The 18,604-nt window shown below is 34.6% G+C and overlaps 1 protein-coding gene across 1 annotated transcript in view; it reads right to left on the reverse strand.

The window, feature by feature from the left end:
- Positions 1 to 898: 898 nt before the first annotated feature.
- Positions 899 to 18,604, reverse strand: part of LOC113107209 (adherens junction-associated protein 1-like) — a 43,949-nt gene continuing 26,243 nt past the window's right edge. Inside the window, exons 3-6 of the mRNA XM_026269554.1 lie at positions 6,572 to 6,659; positions 5,215 to 5,457; positions 2,507 to 2,629; positions 899 to 1,502 (exon numbers count right to left, since the gene is read on the reverse strand). Coding sequence (XP_026125339.1) covers positions 2,557 to 2,629; positions 5,215 to 5,457; positions 6,572 to 6,659 — 404 coding nt within the window. The 3' untranslated portion in view covers positions 899 to 1,502; positions 2,507 to 2,556. The remainder of the gene's footprint in view (positions 1,503 to 2,506; positions 2,630 to 5,214; positions 5,458 to 6,571; positions 6,660 to 18,604) is intronic.

Consider the following 18,604-nt stretch of genomic DNA (forward strand, 5'->3'; position numbering starts at 1 on the left):
CACACACAAACTCACACACACGCACTAATCCAAAGTGTAATTTTTTCCTGCTGACTTTATCAATAAATGAAACTGATTGGCAAGTTTCATGCTGTTTGTATATTACTGCATTTCTGATTGCTATTAAAATTACCGGCACTAGACATTTCTGTTTCTGCTGATGGAATATTTGCCTTTGAGTCAGTTCTGCTTTAATAAATCAAACTATGTAAAACGATGAAAAATAAACGATTAGCTCAAATTAAAACATAGCACACAATGAAAGGGACATTCATGGTTTTGTTGCAGATTTAAATATAAAAGTAAACGCAAATGAAATCAAGATGGCACAAATTACTAGGCACGAAAAAAAATGAACACAATATTTTGTCTTTTATGAGTCTATTAACAAGGCTGATAATTGTGATTAATTTAAAAAAAGTCTTGTAATTAAAGCATAGAGGAGGTTTATTAACCATTTTGTAATGTTTTAATAGATAATTGTGTTATTTAGGCTCGACCCACAAACTAACATTTGTCTGATAATTCTCGGGTATCCAACACCTCTCTGAGGGTCTGTGAGTCCGTAAACATGATTAACCCGTACACGGAATTTCTCATCAGCGATAAAAAAAAAAAAAAAGGAAACTCAACAAGTGTCTGAAGCATGGCTTTGGCAAATCAAAAAAGCTGTAAATGAATACTGAATCCGGCTTCCACATTGTTTGGTAGCGTAAAAAATACTTTTCATTGAACCTCCGCTCACAGATTAACAGTCCCAAGAGTCCAGTTGAATTGGGTCTGTCTGACTCATATTTAACATCGTTTGTATAAAAATAGAGACTATTCCTTTAAAACGGGGCCTAGTAACAATGTAGTTAAATTAAAACCTGGCTATACTATTCCTCACTGGGTTCAGTTTTTTTTTTCCTCTAAATGAATAGTGCTCCATATAAATATTTTTTGGACATTTGTAACACATTTCCTCAGCTATTTCAAAACATATTTCAAATACATATTCATACTTTTTATACAAAAACGGACGACAGATTGATATTGGGAGACAGTCACTGAAATTACTTGATGTGTCTGTAATTTTCCACGAAACTGAACGCGTCCCATCTATATATGTAGTGGCACATAATGGCATTATTGGCACAAAGTTCAGGAGAGTCTTTTCTCTACACAAGCAGACGTATCGTGTCAGAGAGCGTCCCCGCAGCCTCTCCTCTCCAGCACACCCCACATGTGCAGTAATACACGTATATAATAAATCAGCTCTAGGTGTATCATCTCTAAAATTATCACGTCTATGGAAAATAATTTGGGAGTGGTATCCATAGCACTGCATCAGTCTAGAAAAATAAACATCTTCAGTCTGCTTCTAGAGAGATCCGACAGGACTGCCTGTTCGTCTCGCTTCCCAACTCTGTAATTGCTTGTCGTTGTTGTTCTTGTGGTTTTGTTTTGCTTTATTGTGTTTTAGTCTTTTGTTTTTGATTCACAGGTTTTCCAATGAGATCCTGAAAGTAGAAAAGATTCAATTTAGGTTTTTAAATATTAAATATATATTACTTTTTAAATAAAATAAGAACTGATAGGGTTATGTTCCTGTGGCTCATTGGTAGAGCATTGCGTTAGCAGTGCAAAAGGTTGTGGGTTCAATTCCCAGGGAACACACTTGCTGGTAAAAATAAATGTATAGCCTGAATGCACTGTAAGTTGCTTTGGAAAATGTGAATAAACTACTCAAAAAATATATAAGAAAAAATAATGCATTAACTTTATACAACTTGAGATTATAAAAATATATTAGTACATATAGAAATTAATATTAACCTAAATTAAGTAATTGGTAACACTTTAAAGTTTTATAACTAACAATATAAAAACTTCTGCTTCTAATCTACTTCTGCATTGTAATCATTGTAATCTTAATTAATGTTAAAATCCATAATTACTAATTTAAGGGTTATTACAGTTAACTAAAACTGTAAAAAACAAAATAATAATAAATAAACAAATAAATGTTAACTGAAATAAAATATTTAATTCCGCTATTTCCCAAAGAAACATTTTAGCTTAACTTGATATTCTCAAATAAAAAACATGAAATAAAAAGTTATTTAAACTATGCAAACATATAAAACCACAATTAAACTGACAAAAACACAAAAAACAAAATTTTCACAACAATTCAAATAGAAACAGAATATATAAGAAATTCAATCTATTAATAAAAACTACCATAGTATATCATGATAGTAAAATAACATTATTACAATAATACAACAAATTTGTATCTGTTTAATATTATTTAATGAAACTGAGCTAACATGAACTAACAGTAAACAGCTGTATTTTTCAAGGAGCCACAAGTCTGCAACTCATTTCAGTTCTATGACTAGTGAAATATCCCTGTTAAACCCTGAGGAACTGTGATTTTCTAGTAAGTACACAAGCACTGGAAAAGCATGTCAGGATTACATCATATAGACTTCAGAGCCATAAGAAATACAGTACATACCAGGGCACAAATTGAAGACGTGGGCTCAACCCAAAGGTAGTAAAAGGGCCTCAACAGGAGATCTCGAACCATTTCTCAGACACAAAGGCCACAGGGATTAGCTGCCTTTCAGTGGGCGACGGTCTGGAATAGACAGACAGATCAGCTCTTCAATCCCACAGATATAAGCACTTCTGTCCCACTCCCTGATTCAAGACTCTTTTTTTATGTGGCGACTGCATTATACCACAAACAAAGCGCCCACAGTTACATTTCCTTTAAACCCTCTCATCTAGGCTTTTGTATTCAGAAGCATACAGTATTAAATGAAGCAGCACTGAAATTATTCATACAACTTAAAGCTCATAGTAAGTCTTTTATAAAAACAAGGGCAATGGAAGGACAAAAACATGAATACACAACTGTCACAACATACTTATCTGAAAAATAATGACTCTCTGGCAGATTCAACTGGTTATTTTCAAAATTCACATTAAAGGCTAAATTATTCTATTATTGAAGATTGTAGCAGGGAAAAACATGTATGCGTGGTGAAACTATCACATTCTTGCAGGGGTTTTAAGACCACTGACATTTAAAATTTGGACTATTATTAACTTGACAAGCTGTCATAAATAGCTCAAAAATAACTCATAACTACAGGAAATAACAGCATGATACATGATGCAACTGCCAGAGAGTCTGTCTGTCTGTGCATTACACAGGATGAATTTAAAAATGCAACTTCTCTAAGAAAGTTTTAATATGGCAACTGTCTGTCAGCTAAAGTACAGTTCAGAAAAAAGGTACAAAACTCTATTCTTACACTGTAGGCAATATTAAAGGTACTATATGTACCATTTAGGGGTTAATAAGGGTCAAAAGGTTTTTATTTTTATTTTTTACTTTGTACCTTTTTTCTGAGTTATATAAAAAAGATGTATGAAAAAAAGATAAATCAGGGAAAAACTGAAAAGTTTTCCTTTGCATTTTTGAAAAGTTTAGCAAAAATGTTCCGGTCACATGAAAATGACTAAAACGCTGTATTGTGCAAACCAGTAGATGGTGATGTCACTTTTTAAAGAAACATTCAATGTATTTATTTATTTAATATAGTTTACATTGTGACAATACTGGTATCGTTTTTTAAAAACTTTTTTAAACTTTTTTTTTTTCGATTTTAGGTGTCATGTAAAATAGCGTAGTTGTGTAAATAAGGGTTAATTTCGTTAACGAAGTCTATGACGAAAAATGTTCCCATGATTAAGTCTATGACAATTTTTTTTTCCATGACTAAGGCGAGACGACAATAAATCAGTAAACGATAACTAAGATTATACCAGCATTCAATTTCGTTGATACAATAAGACAAGACTAAAATGTATTAAAAAAGAAATACTTTACCGAAAAACCTCTTTTTATTTTCAGAGAAAAATGTTATTGCAGACTGCTCTACGCGCCTTTACTACGAGAGTGTTCTCCTGAGTACGGATGCCAGATATCAAGAGTTCTAATACCCGAATCAGAGCTTCGCTGTTAAATTTATACATTTTCTGCCCGGTGTGTTTCGCTTATTTTAAGCAAGCTGGAAACCACGCACACGCGGTCACTCCTCGTTGTAGAAGTGCAGCTGCTGATGATCTGAGAATTAAACAAGCTGGAGTTTAGCAAACTAAATGATAGCGTCATTCAGCCGGTCAGTATTCAGAGATCCCACTATGTTGTTTGCGATTATGATCACTGAATAAATACACTTACTCAATCGCTGTTGTTTAAACAGAGAAATAGACTATTGCAATTATGGAATTAGTTTCACTGTTATAATATTTTCCGTTTGTATTCATAATGTAGACAGAGAGATTGCATAAGTCTTTGGTGTTGATTTATACAATAAAAAGCCTAATGCAAATGTAAATTTCTCAAATGACAACAATCATTGCGATTATAATTTTGAGAATTTTATTTTATTTTTGATCATTTTATCAATTATACAGTATGATGAAAATGTGACTTAAATTTAATCGATTAAAAAAATAAAATGCTCATTTCATTGAATAAACAAAAACTGGACAAGTTTGTCTAAATATGATAATTGAAATGTACATTTGAGTAAGACAAAGACTAAATTAAAAATGGCTGCTAAAATTAATACTGCTGTATGGTTGATTAATAATAATAATATTGCTTAAATGTCAAGACTAAAATACTTCAGGATTCCTTTGACCAAAACTAGACTAAAATACTTTAGATTTTCTTGGACTAAAACTAGACTAAAATGTTGTGTCGACTAAAACTTAATTGGATAAGGTTGACTAAATATTATAAAAACTAACAAGGACATTTTAGCCCAGGACTAAGAATAAGACAAAAATGAAAATAGCTGACAAAATGAACACTAGTGTAAACAAACAGCCAAGGCACATTAAAGGTTTTCCGTTTTCAGTCATGTAAATGGCCCCTTTTTAAAATGTGCACTTTAAACAGCATGTTATACGTTGGTGCATAATGTTTCTTCTGCTCTGCTTTGGTCCAGTGATCAAGCTTTTCAGAATGAACATTATTTCTGACAGCACTAAACCTACTCTATGCTATGAGGTATCCAAACCCTGTCAAAATGTATGGACTGGGCTGTCAGTGCAGTCTCTTCTCTGTCCAAACTACTTGGTCAGCAGTAGCAACATCCAGCCCATTTTTTTTCCTAGGAATATTTATTAATGTTGGACTCTTGCCTGTTTCCATTGTAGGAGGTCTTGTAGATGGGTGTGTGCTGAATCATCTCGTCCGTGTACACCGGTATGCCGGCCCGCACACACTCGTGCGAGCACTGTAAACTGTCGTTGTAGGCGGTGAAGATGTCCACCTTACTGGGCACACGAGCGGGCGTGAAGTCGGTCAAGTTTTGACAGCTCTCCTCTTGCTGGTTGATCTTCCTCTGATGGCTGCTGTGTCGGCCATTCCCGGACTGCGCACAACTACAAAAACACGCACCAAATTCACAAAGCCAACATAAAATCATACCTTGAACCGCTGTGTCTGTCCTACATTTAACAGGGACTGGGGAGGCAGACACAGACAAATTTAGCTCTGTTCGAAACCTAGTGAGCATCCTCGCTGTGTGTTTCCTAAATAGGCATTCTGAAATGGAACCTCATAAAAGGCTGATCTAAAATGCTCTACATAGGCAGCAATGTGCCCCAAAATGGCTTGACAAAAGTTATTTTCAATGTGAAGATCAACTCGACACTTTAGTATAAATATACGTAGTACACACACATTTGGTGTAAAACAGTATGTTTCTAATGATTATTTTGAAAATTATTGTATGTATTTTTGTTAATTTGTATTTTAAAAATTATTAATATTCCTACAGATTTTTCTGCACCTTGTATAATGATATTTATTTTATTTTATAATTATTTTTAATGTTTTTATTAACATTTTTTAGAAACCATTTTCAGTATTTAATTAATTTTAAATAATTAACATTTATCTTAAATAATTTATTCTTAATATTATTATTATTATTACAACTAATACCACTACCAGCTGCTTAGCATTATCTTGGATAATGATATATTATAATAATAAATAATAAATTATTTTAAAATCATTTATAATTAGTAACAAGTTTTTTTAGGAACAATTTTCTGTATTGAATTAATAATGAATAATGAAAATTTCTCTCACATCTGAAAAACAGTCAGTTTCTAGTTATTTGATGTTATTTTTTTATTATCAACCTTTTTAAGAAATAGTTTTACAATTACAATTACTCACACATTCATGTTGCAGTGCACTCTGGGATTGCTCTCTCTGTAGAAGATCCGTACAATTCCAAAAGAAGGTATCTTAGGTACCTTAAAATACTGCCTATTGGAGGAAGCTCAAGAGGTTTGGGAAAAGCTATTGTGTACGAGTGTCCAGATTGTTTGGCGCAATGAGAGGTCACTATCCACATTGACAGACAGAGTGATAGAGACGGACAGATTGAAAAGATAATAAACAGACTGAGGGACAGGCATAGGGAGAGACAGACGAGAGGAACAGACAGAAAAATCATTGCTGAAAGAACAGAATGTTTCCTACCAGTTTTTAAGGACTAGAGTAGTGATCAAGGCTGCAACGATCATGATGAGGGACACAGTGATGGTGATGATCTGGTGAACAGCCAGACCTAAGAAGAGAAAACAAACAAAAACAGCATACTGTAGTTATCAATGTCTCCATGGCAACTAATGTGCCTTTTGTAAGGTATTTGATTGCAATAACACTGATTCTGCATCTTAACATGCACCACTCGATCTATGCCAGCATAGCTTCTTCTAAGCCCCGTCTGCTACCGTTACAGTAATTCAATCGTTCATTTGACCATTTCACAAAGGCTGGAGCATGAAACAGCTTGACTGGGAGAAGATGGCAAGCACACCAGCTGGCTAAAGGTCAGCAAACAACAATTAATGCAGAACAAGAACTCTCTGTTCCAGAATAAAGAGCATCACACGAACTATGAGCTACTCCGTCACTCCCGAATGGATAGAAATGAAACCCCGCGGGGAGCTGCAGTTACAGACTTTAAGATATAAAGAGTGCAATGACTTCCATTTCTTGCCGGAGCTGATAAGAGTGAAGAAAGCAATTTTATGGATTTCCCCATCAATATTAAAGTGTTTGTGTGCGGGTTTGCGAGGAACAGCAGCATCCATATTAAAGTATCTAGGATATGAGAATACAGCATGGCTTGGTGCATTTATGTGAGTGGTTAGTTTGCAGGACCTAAGGGAGTTCCACGGTTCCACGGTTAATTCACATAACCATTTCAGAGTTCTAACACTAGTTAACATTGCCTCACCTAGCACAGTAGCTTCAACCTCAGTATGTGACAGAGCATATGAAATTAGACTAAATTGTTATAGTTATAATGATATCTTCAATGGAGAAAATAAAATCCTTACAAATAGGGGAAAATATACTGTAGGAGTTATTGATTTTTTACAGGTGTTTTACTAGATCATTATTATTTTTTTAATTCATTGATAATGTCCTGTCTCTTTTTTTCTCTCTTTTTCTTTACTGTGTTGGTTAAACATGTCTGCTCATTTCATGATTTGTATAATTTATTAAGATACATTCATCTACATTTTATTAAAATACATATCTTTCAGAGTTTATAATTCCATGTCATACAATAGTGATTCATCTGTAAATACATTACAAATACAAGTACAAGATCAAATCTGTGAAAATACTTATTGTTGTGAAATATGAGTAGTTGGGATGAAATACTTTTAGGATATTGATATTTGAAAAAAAAGAATTTTAAATATATTTTGCTAATTCTTTTACGATTATTATGTAAGGTGCTACGATATATTTATTGAGAGACTAAGTGCAATTTTTACATTTATGCAATTACCAGACATTTAAAAAAAATAGCAGTGTGTCAAAGAGCCAACAATATGAATACATAAACATTTATTTATATAAATATAGCAATGTATTTATATAAATATAATTCATTCATCACACCACAGTACCCTTTAAATTAATTAAGGCAGACATTTTATTAAGAATGTGAAAAACTAAATAGAATGGGGCCAAAATATGAACTTATACATCCTTATTTTAGGTTAAAGGCACAATTTATGCATCAACTAATAATGTTTTCCTTCTGTCATGAATGTTTGAATCTGAAAAAGATTTACAGTAATGCATGTTGACTAGATCATGCTGCGTGTAATATTTACTTTCATGAAGACATCAGCAGCATCTGAAAAAAAAAAAATCTTCCTTGATTTGATTTTGGATATATTTGTGGTAGCCAGAAAAAAATAAGAAGTGAACAGTGTTTGTCAGTTATAAAATAAATAACATAAAATAATAATAATAAAAACAAAAACTCAGAACTGTCATTTTTTAACCTTTGGAGAACACAGTCCCCAGTTTGCAACCACCAAACCATCGGACTGTTTGCATTATTCAGTATATAGTAATAAAAGTGATATATCATTTCACAAATAGCATCCTCTTCCTAATGCATTTGTTTTATTTAGCTAACAGGGCAGCAAATATAAGTGCTTGTTGTGCTACAGTATGTATGTGTGTGTGTGTGTGTGTGTGTGTGTGTGTGTGTGTGCCTCTGTCAGTTTCCAAATCATTTTCCTTTCTAGTGGCCTTTTGTTAGCCGTGTCTCATTTTAGAGTCTATTATAGGAATGTCTCAGAGCTGGCAGGAAGGGCCAAGTTTCGCTATTCTGTTTCTGTACAGAAAACACTGGACTGGTTTACTTAACCCCACTGACCCCCTCAAGTTCTGGTTAAATAATCAATACTAGAGAGAGAGAGAAAAGAAAGAGAAAGGGATATAAAAAGAAGCAATACAGAGAGAGAGAGAGTTAAACACTTCAATTTTGTGCACATGTGCACATGTTTACAAACCTGTACATGTATGTGTGTATGTGACATTAAACATCTGGGCCAGTCCTGACAGATTACATTAACCTTGAGGGCCAACTTGAGGGCTGTGCTCCTCATGTTACATTGAGAGCGTATGGAAATTAACTCCCAGCAAACCCCTCATATTAACTAGTATTACTTCAGCAACCATAAATGAGCTGAATAAATATTTATGTCTAGGAAAGTACACTGTAAACACTTATTAGACTGACAATCAAGGTGCTTCAAGTCATTTTTGTAGCTGAACAAGAACTGCAAATAAAAGCAATTGTTTAACAACATATCTATAACCAATTTAGCCTTGTTTCAGTTTTAAGGCTTGTTTCAGAACATGTATTTTAGTCTAAATTATTGTGTTAGCTTTCTATTTGACGCACACGAGTGTACTCTTATTCAGTGAAGTTTAATGGACTCGCTGTCATGCATCATTCAAGTACTATTTCACACCACAAATGAATCGTGTGCTGCAGGGATACATATCTTTACAGGCCAAAATTCAGAAACATTTTAGCATTTTTGGTTCCATCATCCTGAAGTCAATGGGTTTTTGGATAAATGCCTGAAAGTCTTTGCTTAACAAAAGCTCAGATATTTTAACTTTGATTACGATTAATACATAATTCCCGCTTGTGATTTTTGTTTAAGCTCTTGCTTAAAATCGTTGCTAGCAAGTGGCTAAAAGTGGCTTGTGCTTTTGCAAATTATTCAAACAAAAAAAAAATGTAAATAAAGACTGATAAAGTTGTTGGAAAAATTTACGATGATCAAACTTAATTTTTGTTGGTCACAGAGCTTATTTTCTGCAACAATCCAAAAGGCATTTGTAAAATGTGATTGTGTTTTCCTGAGGCAAGACAGGGTGATGCTAATTTCTGAGCTTGCATACAAAAATATTTAATTACTGCAGCACTCTGTTTTAGTCAGAAGTATGTGCTCCCTTTCACTCTCTTTTGACATTTGCCTCCCTTTTGATACGCATGCATTCAATCAGACTTGCGCTTGCTTGGTTAAATCTGTGACGTTTGCTGTCATTTCTAACATTTACGTATATGGAAATAGCTGCAAAATGCACTGAACAGTGCACACATCTGTCAAAGTACCTAAAAGGGCAAATCGTGTTACCTCACACTTGTGAGATTGGTTAAAGCATTTCAATTAAAGCGGTATCATGTTTTTTTTTTTTTTTTACATTTTGCGTCTTGCACACTGTGAGCTCTATTATTTACTTTATACATTATTTGTTTTGTGCGTAGAAATGCATTGTTCTGCAGTACTGTAAATGACCACACTAGCAGATGACGCACAGGTTGCAGACCAACTAATTATAATGAAATTTGTTCTTAATTATTCATAATCAATCAATCCGTCTAACAAGGCTTTATGAAAAACTGATCATGAAAAAATATGTTCCAGAGCAGTTTTGATTCATCATAGGCAGGTTCCTTGTTTGACCTAGAGGAGAATTTGTTAGGGTTCATAGGAGTTCAGACACTCGTTTACTTCTTATTGATGTTCTGACCCTTCCTGATTGCATAGCTGGCACTATGACTGATGGAAGCATGCAGATAGGTCTGTGAAAAGCTCGCCTCACTCTCCCTCCCTGTGTTCGGCGTCAGGGTCAGAGCTGGATTAATTTTATCCCAGTCCCTGGCCTGAGCACTGCTCCTTGGCATGGAGTCCCCCAGCTACACCAACACATAAACATATCGGACAGCTATTTAAATTTCCCTCTCTCTCTCGCTCCGTTCCTCTCACTCTGAGATGGGAGGCAGCAGATTGAATTGAGAGAGTGTGTCGGGTGATATATTCAGGTGTTTATGCATCTGTGAAATTTTATGAGACGAGCTCTTCGTCCTCGACCTTGCTCTGAGTCAGAACTCTGGTTGGCTTCTTGGCCTGTTGTTTTATGTATTGATTTGAGCTCCAAAGATTCATTCCCCTGTTCTGTCACACCGAACCCATCACATTTGTGTAATATAGAGCTATTTAATATCAGAGTAGACAAATGCAAATGCACACCCATTATATTCTTATTACTGCCACCCAGGAAGAGAGTACAGGACGTACATCACCTTGTCTCACCTGGACCTGCAAGGAGAGAGATAGGCACACCAATTCTAATCAAGGAAAGTGTTAAAAGAGGAAAACAGCCTGGCTCTGAGGTACCAGACACCCTCTTTCCTGACTCTGCCAGTGATGGAGTCACCTTGCTTCAGGTGCTCGGGGTGAGCCTTTGTTTCCCTGGGCACCTTGCCAATAATCAGGACAAAAGAGCCCAACCCTCAGAGGCACTGTACTTCCCAAAATCCCCAAACCGCAAAGACATATAGTCCTCACGCCCAGAGATACTATTAAACTCCTATACTAGGACAAGCTGAATAATTATTTTGGGGTGTTGTTTGTTTCAATTGTACTGAAGAGCTCAAAGAAGGCTGATTAACACAGCCCTGTCAGGCTCAATTAACAGTTATTCAAAATTGGTATCCTTTTAAATACAACATGAAATGCAAAACTGACTGTATATGGTCTCTTAATAAAAATTCCTGGTCTTATCGTGTAGGGGTCATAAGTGCATATAATTCCAATGAAAAAAGAAACATGTTTGATTTCATAATCTTTCTTCAAAATTTTATAGCGTATTCAAGGTTGCACGAATATATGAAAAAATATATATTACTCTGTTAGGGATTTTGTATTAAAAAAAAGAGTGGCCATTTATAGTTTAATTTATAGTAAAATGTTGCACCACTCAAAATGAAATGTACATTTTCTTTACAATTAGTCAATACAGTTTATGTTTGTAAAATAGTTTACTGTATGTTTAGCTTTTTAATAAAATAATTAATATATCATGACTAATAATAACTGAAGTTATGTATCTGAATTTAAATGGGAGAGATTCATAGTTTAATAAAATCTGTAAAAGCTTTTGTTGAACTCTCCACAAAATATCAGAGTACTGACAAATAATCAAAATAGATAATGGGGAGGGGGGATAATTATAAACTATATAACTATGAATATAAAAACTATAATAATAAAAAAAGGTTAGTAAGTACTTTTTTGCACTACAAAAGAAATCCCCCACTACATCCCCTGCAATCAATAATATTATAGACATTTTTCGTAATCCAATTAATGGAATATGCCATAATTCCAATTAATTTGGAATAAGGAAATACATTAAACTGTGTCATTGCATATGCCCTGTGTTGCCTTTATGATAAAAAAAGAAAAGTAGAACCAGGATGTACCAAACACATTAACAAAGATCCACTAGTGGCCAGTGATATATAGCAGAGTAAACTAGTCCAGATAAAAAAAATTAGGCCTAACAAAGAGAAATGTCATGAGACTACCATTAAAATAGGACAGTAGTGGAAAAAAAATAGAGTTTAAAAAAAATCTAGGACAAATATAAAACCCAAATAGCACCGTTTTAACAGACAGACCTTGAAAATATATGCAAAGGAGACACATACACAGGGGGCAGTATTTTAACTGAAGGTTATGAGTTTGTGCTGCTGGGGCCCCATAGAGCAGAGACCACAGAGGCAGACACTCCTCCATGCACCTAAAGGACATTTAGAGGTTTGAAGCGGGACACTGTGGATCTGTCAGCTAAATGCTCTATTAGTGCAGCCCAGGCCTGGCATCTGCAGCTACAGATGGCTGTAAAGGGCTAGTGAGATGGAGTGGAAAGGAGATGCCTTCACTGAGTGCTTTCAATCATGTTGTGGTTTGGCTGGAGGAGTACTCATGGCAAAGCAACTGCTTTGACTGCACATTAAAAAGGCAAGAACATGAAAGCGGAAAAAAAAGACCTTCCGAATTTGTATGCAGGAGTATCCAGATCCTTCAAACTTCAAATGAACTGCTGTGCGGCTGCCAAGTTTAAATTGACTTTACAGGAGCACCAGTCTCACCAAAATCACACCTTGGAATTTGTTCGGTACAAATCCCAGAGATTTTTCACAGTAATCTAAGAAGTCGATGTGTTTTAATGCGAAGGCAGTAATTTCATTAGAAGTAAAATCTCAGAGAGAAAGAGAGACAGACAGCAGCAGCTTGAGGAGACAGAAAATCATTTTTTCCATGATGACTGAGTGCTATTAAAAATTTTCTTTTTCACTATGTGTTAAAAAATGATTAGTCTATGCATATATTCTCTGTGCATGCAGAATCTCCGGGGTTTAGGAATCTATTTTTAAATCATTTTCCAAAAGCAATTATGCATTTTCTGTAATATGGGGATTTGCAGCGGAAAGCCAAATTCAGAATCTAAGTCCCTGTGAACCTTTTAAAGGGGCTTTTTAAGTACCTTTAGCTGTTTTTCTATTTGATGTATTATGATTTCAAATCAGAACAAACATCTTTAGCCAATTATTTTTGCACATTTTGTGTTGCTCTATTTAAGAATTGCTATGCTATGTTTTTTTTTATGTTTTTAAAATAAGTCTCTCCCCAAGGTTAACTAGGCTGCATTTGTTTGAAAAAAAAAATGATAATAATAAAAAAAGAATACAATTTTTTATATTATGACACATTATTGCATTTGAAATATGATTGTTTTGTATTTGAATATAATTTATTTCTGTAATGGAAAAGCTGTTTTGTTTTTTTTAATTGAGAAATCATTCTAAGCTGCTGATTTGGTGCTCAAGAAACATTTATTTTAATATCAGTTGATCTGTTTAATATTTTTCTGATAACAGTTAGACATTTTATCAGGTTTTTCTAAATGAACAGAGAACAGAGCATTTATTTCAAATAGCACACTTGCTGAATAAAATTTAGTAATATCTTTCATTATGAATTATCGAGTAACAAGTTTTTTAGTCGTGGAAAAAAACTCCACAACTTTCATTGTATGAGCAAAAACAGTTGAAACATTCTTTAAAATATCTTCTTTTGTGCTGTACCCTATGTTCCAAAACAAGTGTGATGTAACAAAGACCACAGCACGACACTGAAGCTTTATAATTCAAAACGTGTTTAGTTTCCCAATTTATGCTTTATGGCAACTGAATTTTAAAAGTTCTAAAAGTTTTAAAATCGTGCACACAGAAAATGAGAGGGTTCCATTTATGAATGGAATCGCAACTTATTCATGGGCAATAACAGGAATAGCAATACAAGCAAAGGCTTTCTCATGTGTAAATCCTTTTTGCTAAGTACATTATTTAAAAAAAACAGACCAGCGAAAATGACTAAATCTCCATCAGTTACATCGTTGTGCTCTTTGTGAATTTACATTTGATTGCATCAGCTTTCTCTTCGCAGAGTTGTTGATTCCTGCTGAGTGTCCCTCTCTCATTGATTTGTGGAAACAGGCTTGATGAAAATCTTTGCTAACCAACCGACAACCACAAACTGCAAATATCCAACTCTAATTTGGATTGCACTGGATCTGTAGAAGAGGGAAAAGGGTTTGAAGTCTTCCCTCCCCCGGGTGTTAACCTTCTCCCCACTTTGCTCCGTTTGTTGTCCTCCCACACACCCCACCTGATCGCGGGAAAACTCTCATCGCACCTGCCGATGGTTCACGATTGCCAATTAACGTAGATGTCAAGATGTCAATCTCAGTTGACTTCCACTGTGCTACAACGTTCCCAAACCCTTACTGCAAGAGCAGAACAAAATGGAGAGGAAAAAGCTAAATAGAAAGACAAGAAGATCAAAGGCAATTATTCGAAAAGCCTTTTCTCAGTGTCAAAGGCTCCCCTGCATAATTCAATCACTCTGTACAGTGCGGGAGGGAGAGGTGGTCAAAGTAGACTTATGATTGTATTACTTAACAGATAATGAAGTTGTCCTGGATGGAACTACTTCACAGCTGTCTGTTAGAGTGGCCTTGTGAGCTTATCACGTCTTTAAAAGGTTTACCTCGGTGAAACTGATCGGCTCTATTAGATGAACAGTTTTGAGAAAGACGGCACTTCTGACATAATATAGTTCATGTATTACAATGCAGGTAAGACACATCCCTAAGGGGCCTGTGAGTGAATTTAGCACACCTTTGACAGGGCAAATGTCGCCTTTTAATAAAACTGGAACACATCAAAGCAATAACTCTAAAGCAACGACTTTATCTAAAGTTAGTGCATCTGAAAACATCTCACAAAGCCTGTACTGCTGCTACAATACAAGGTCATCCAGTAGATGCTTTGGGACCTAATTTTATGTCTGTATTTCACTAGCCACAAAACGGACAAACTTCCATAGTGTAGGTCTTTAACTATTTAAAAAGGTCATAATGAAATGATTTAATGTTTTAATGCTATGTTTACACCATATAATCTTTTTCGAGTTATGATGAATGCAATTAAAAACATCTCAATGCACCATGATGGGAAAAACTTGAAAAATTTCAAAATGTAGGATTTGAACTACGTGTAGTGTATGTTGTAGTATGAAAGAATTATGGGTATTGTAATTCTGATGAGTGTGTGTCATGCTTATCAGTCAGTATGTTGACATGCACTTTAAAAGTTTGATTTTAGTTAGACTAAATAATACTTGTATATGTTTTTAAAATGTCATGTCTAAATGAAGTCATACCTTTTAATTATAGCCAATGCTGTATAGCATATCATCAAACTAAACTGTAAATCAATAAATAAGATTATTGGAGCACAAAAAAAAAAAAAATGCCTGGTGATTAAAAGCAATGTGAAGTAAATCATAACTTTACATAAAATAGTTACAATGTCATGTAATTAGCTACTAATTAGTTACTGATTATAATGAGAAATGTAACATAGTAACACATTACCCATCGTTCACAGATGATGATTATGACTATACCTGGGTCTCGCGTATTGCCCCTCAGTAAATTTGAATTTACTGTTGTTTTTCTTAGGGAGAAGGATTAGATATTGATTAGATGAGAATCTGCATTTGTGTGGATTGTAGAAAGATGTTTCCGGCTCTCCAGTAATTATTATAATTCTTCTTTCCCTTTGAACACCCTTCATTGAGCAGAGTATTATTTTGAGTTATTAGGATGTCACAACATAATTTCAATAAATTAACAAAAAAAATCATTTTCCAACCATTAACTTTTAAGCACAGTCCGGCTTGGATAAATGCATAATTTTGTCTTTTCCTTATTAAATGTTCAATTAACCTTTGAGCCTGGGGAGGTGATAACGAGCTTGGAGTGCTGAGCAGCAGGACTGTAAGGCATTTTAATCAACTCGCGCACATCGTTAACCTGATGGCTCCATCTGTGATCTTCATGGTAATGCTAGCATCTTAAATCGAGACAAAAGACACACATACAATCACAACGGTATGCACTGAGGACATTTATAATACCTGGAGAATATCCGTTGCAAATGTGCAATTCAAAATCTGACATCTTTGCTTATGGGTGCTCTCCAACCATGTTCTAAGAACATTTTGGTAATGTTCCTATTAATGTTCCTATTATTTATTTTGTTATGTGAACGTTAAGGGAAGATTCCATTTAATAAATTTGCAATAAATTCTTAGAACATTCTGAAACAACAACAACAACAAAAAAAAACTTTTAAAAAGTATACTGTACATACAAAGTCTAAAATAGTAGATTGTTTGTGGGTTCTTTGGGTTGGCCATCTATTGTAAAAAGATGGTGTTTGTAGAACTAGATTGTGTAATTACGGTTCCTACCAGCAGGGGTTAACTGGGCCATACCTTGACCCCTCTGAATGCACACGTACAAGGGCAGACTTACCCATAAGGCAAAGGTAGGCAACTGCCTTGGGCCCCCAAAAGCCATGGGTCCCCTAAAAATGCTTTTCACATAGGAGATGCACATTAAGCAAATCATATGCAAATCCTTTAAATTTTAAGGTATTCAGAACAGAATTATTTCATTTTAAAGTAGTAATTTAAAGCTTTCTATATTTTTTTAGCAAGTTTGTGAGTCAAATCGCTTTTACATTCATCATTGTGAAGCGCTCCTGTTCAAGCCCGAGAAGACAGGAACATTTAAACTAACATTGTGATATGCTTGAACTGTTTCATATATATAGATTTTATTTTAGGCAAGTTGTGATGATTTCAGAAGGCTAAATTGATCAAACATATAGGCCAGGGTTGGCGAACGTCGGTCCTGGAGAGCTGCAGCCCTGCAGAGTTTTGCTTCAACCCTAATCAAACAGACCCGAATAAGCTAATCAAGATCTGAAATGTTACAAGAAAGCTACAAGCAAGTTTTATTAGGGCTAAAGCTGAACTCTGCAGGGCTGCGGCTTTCCAGGACCGGAGTTTGCCACCCCTGATATAGGCTATGATCAATTCAGTCTGCTGGCTGCTGGCCGTTACTTAAAAAAAAACACTTACATTTTAAAAAACAAAAAACTCTCCTAACAATTTCCTACATTTACTTCATAAAAAAAAACTAAACAAAAAATATAATCACTTTTCCATTACATACAAAATTTTACTATTTTAATAGCTGAAAAAGGTAGCTTTTTAGGGAAAAGGAGGAAAAGGAGGAAAAGAAGGACGGACTAGGGTATTTATTTGAGACCTATGCAGGGCTCTAATCCACTTAAAAAAATAAAAAAAAGTGAAAAAAAAAAACTAATCCAACACTGTTTTGTTCCCATCTGTGAGCATGCTCTTGATTTATGTATTTTACAATTTTGTTGAGTTTAAAACGTGTGACACATTCATTCTGCTCTCACTAATCTTTTGGTCCCACCCTACAACACGAAAGAATACTACAATGTACAATAAAAAAGTAGAAACATTGGTAACAACTATGGGGCACCATTGTGTAGCAGCAAGCATCACAAACAAAAAATAAACCTCAATGTTGATCTAAGAAAATGTGTGCAAATGTTTAAGGCCCCATTCCTCTATTTTTTTGTCTGGGGCCCCCAATTCACTAAATCCTCCCCTCCACACATGGACACATACACACACAAATGGATGGGTAAACAGCTGAATCATGTTTGGTCTGCAGCGATAAAATCATCCTTGTGCTGTATCAACAGACCCACAAAGTCAAGGCTGTCACCAGCAGGACTAATACGTGACTCTAAAATATAGTCTAGTCAGCACCAAGCTGATGGAGAGAAGCGGACTTGATGCATTGCACACAGTTTCGAAGCAATGGTCCTTGGGGAAAAGCCTGATATAGTTCATCATTAAACTGAGTGAAAGGTTTCTAGGCTGTCTCGGATGCTCGCTATTAAAGGAAAATTAAAGGGATAATTCATTCAAAACACAATTTATGTAATCTTGTACTTGTTCCAAACTATGACTTTTTTTCTTGGGTGAAATTAAAAATTATAAAAATAAACAAATAAATAAAATATATATTTGCTGAATGCCCAAGCTGCTCTTTTTCAATATAATGAAAGTAAACAGAGATTCCAGCTGTTGTCCCTTATTCTCACAAATAATATATAAAAGTTAAACAGTTATGTTGACCACGGCTGTATATTGTGAAATATCTGTACAATTTAAATTAACTATTTTATTTGAATATATCGATATGAATGTAAAAATAAATTGTGCTGCTTTGTATTTTTGTGAAAACTATGATAGCCATTCATTGAAAAGTATGGAATGAAAAAAAAGAAAATAAATTAATACTTTTAATTATTTTGCATTAACAGTAAAGATATTCATTATGTTACAAAAGATTTCTTTTTCAAATACAACCAGA

This window comes from Carassius auratus, chromosome 8 (assembly GCF_003368295.1).
Source record: "Carassius auratus strain Wakin chromosome 8, ASM336829v1, whole genome shotgun sequence".
In the NCBI taxonomy this organism is placed as follows: domain Eukaryota; kingdom Metazoa; phylum Chordata; class Actinopteri; order Cypriniformes; family Cyprinidae; genus Carassius; species Carassius auratus.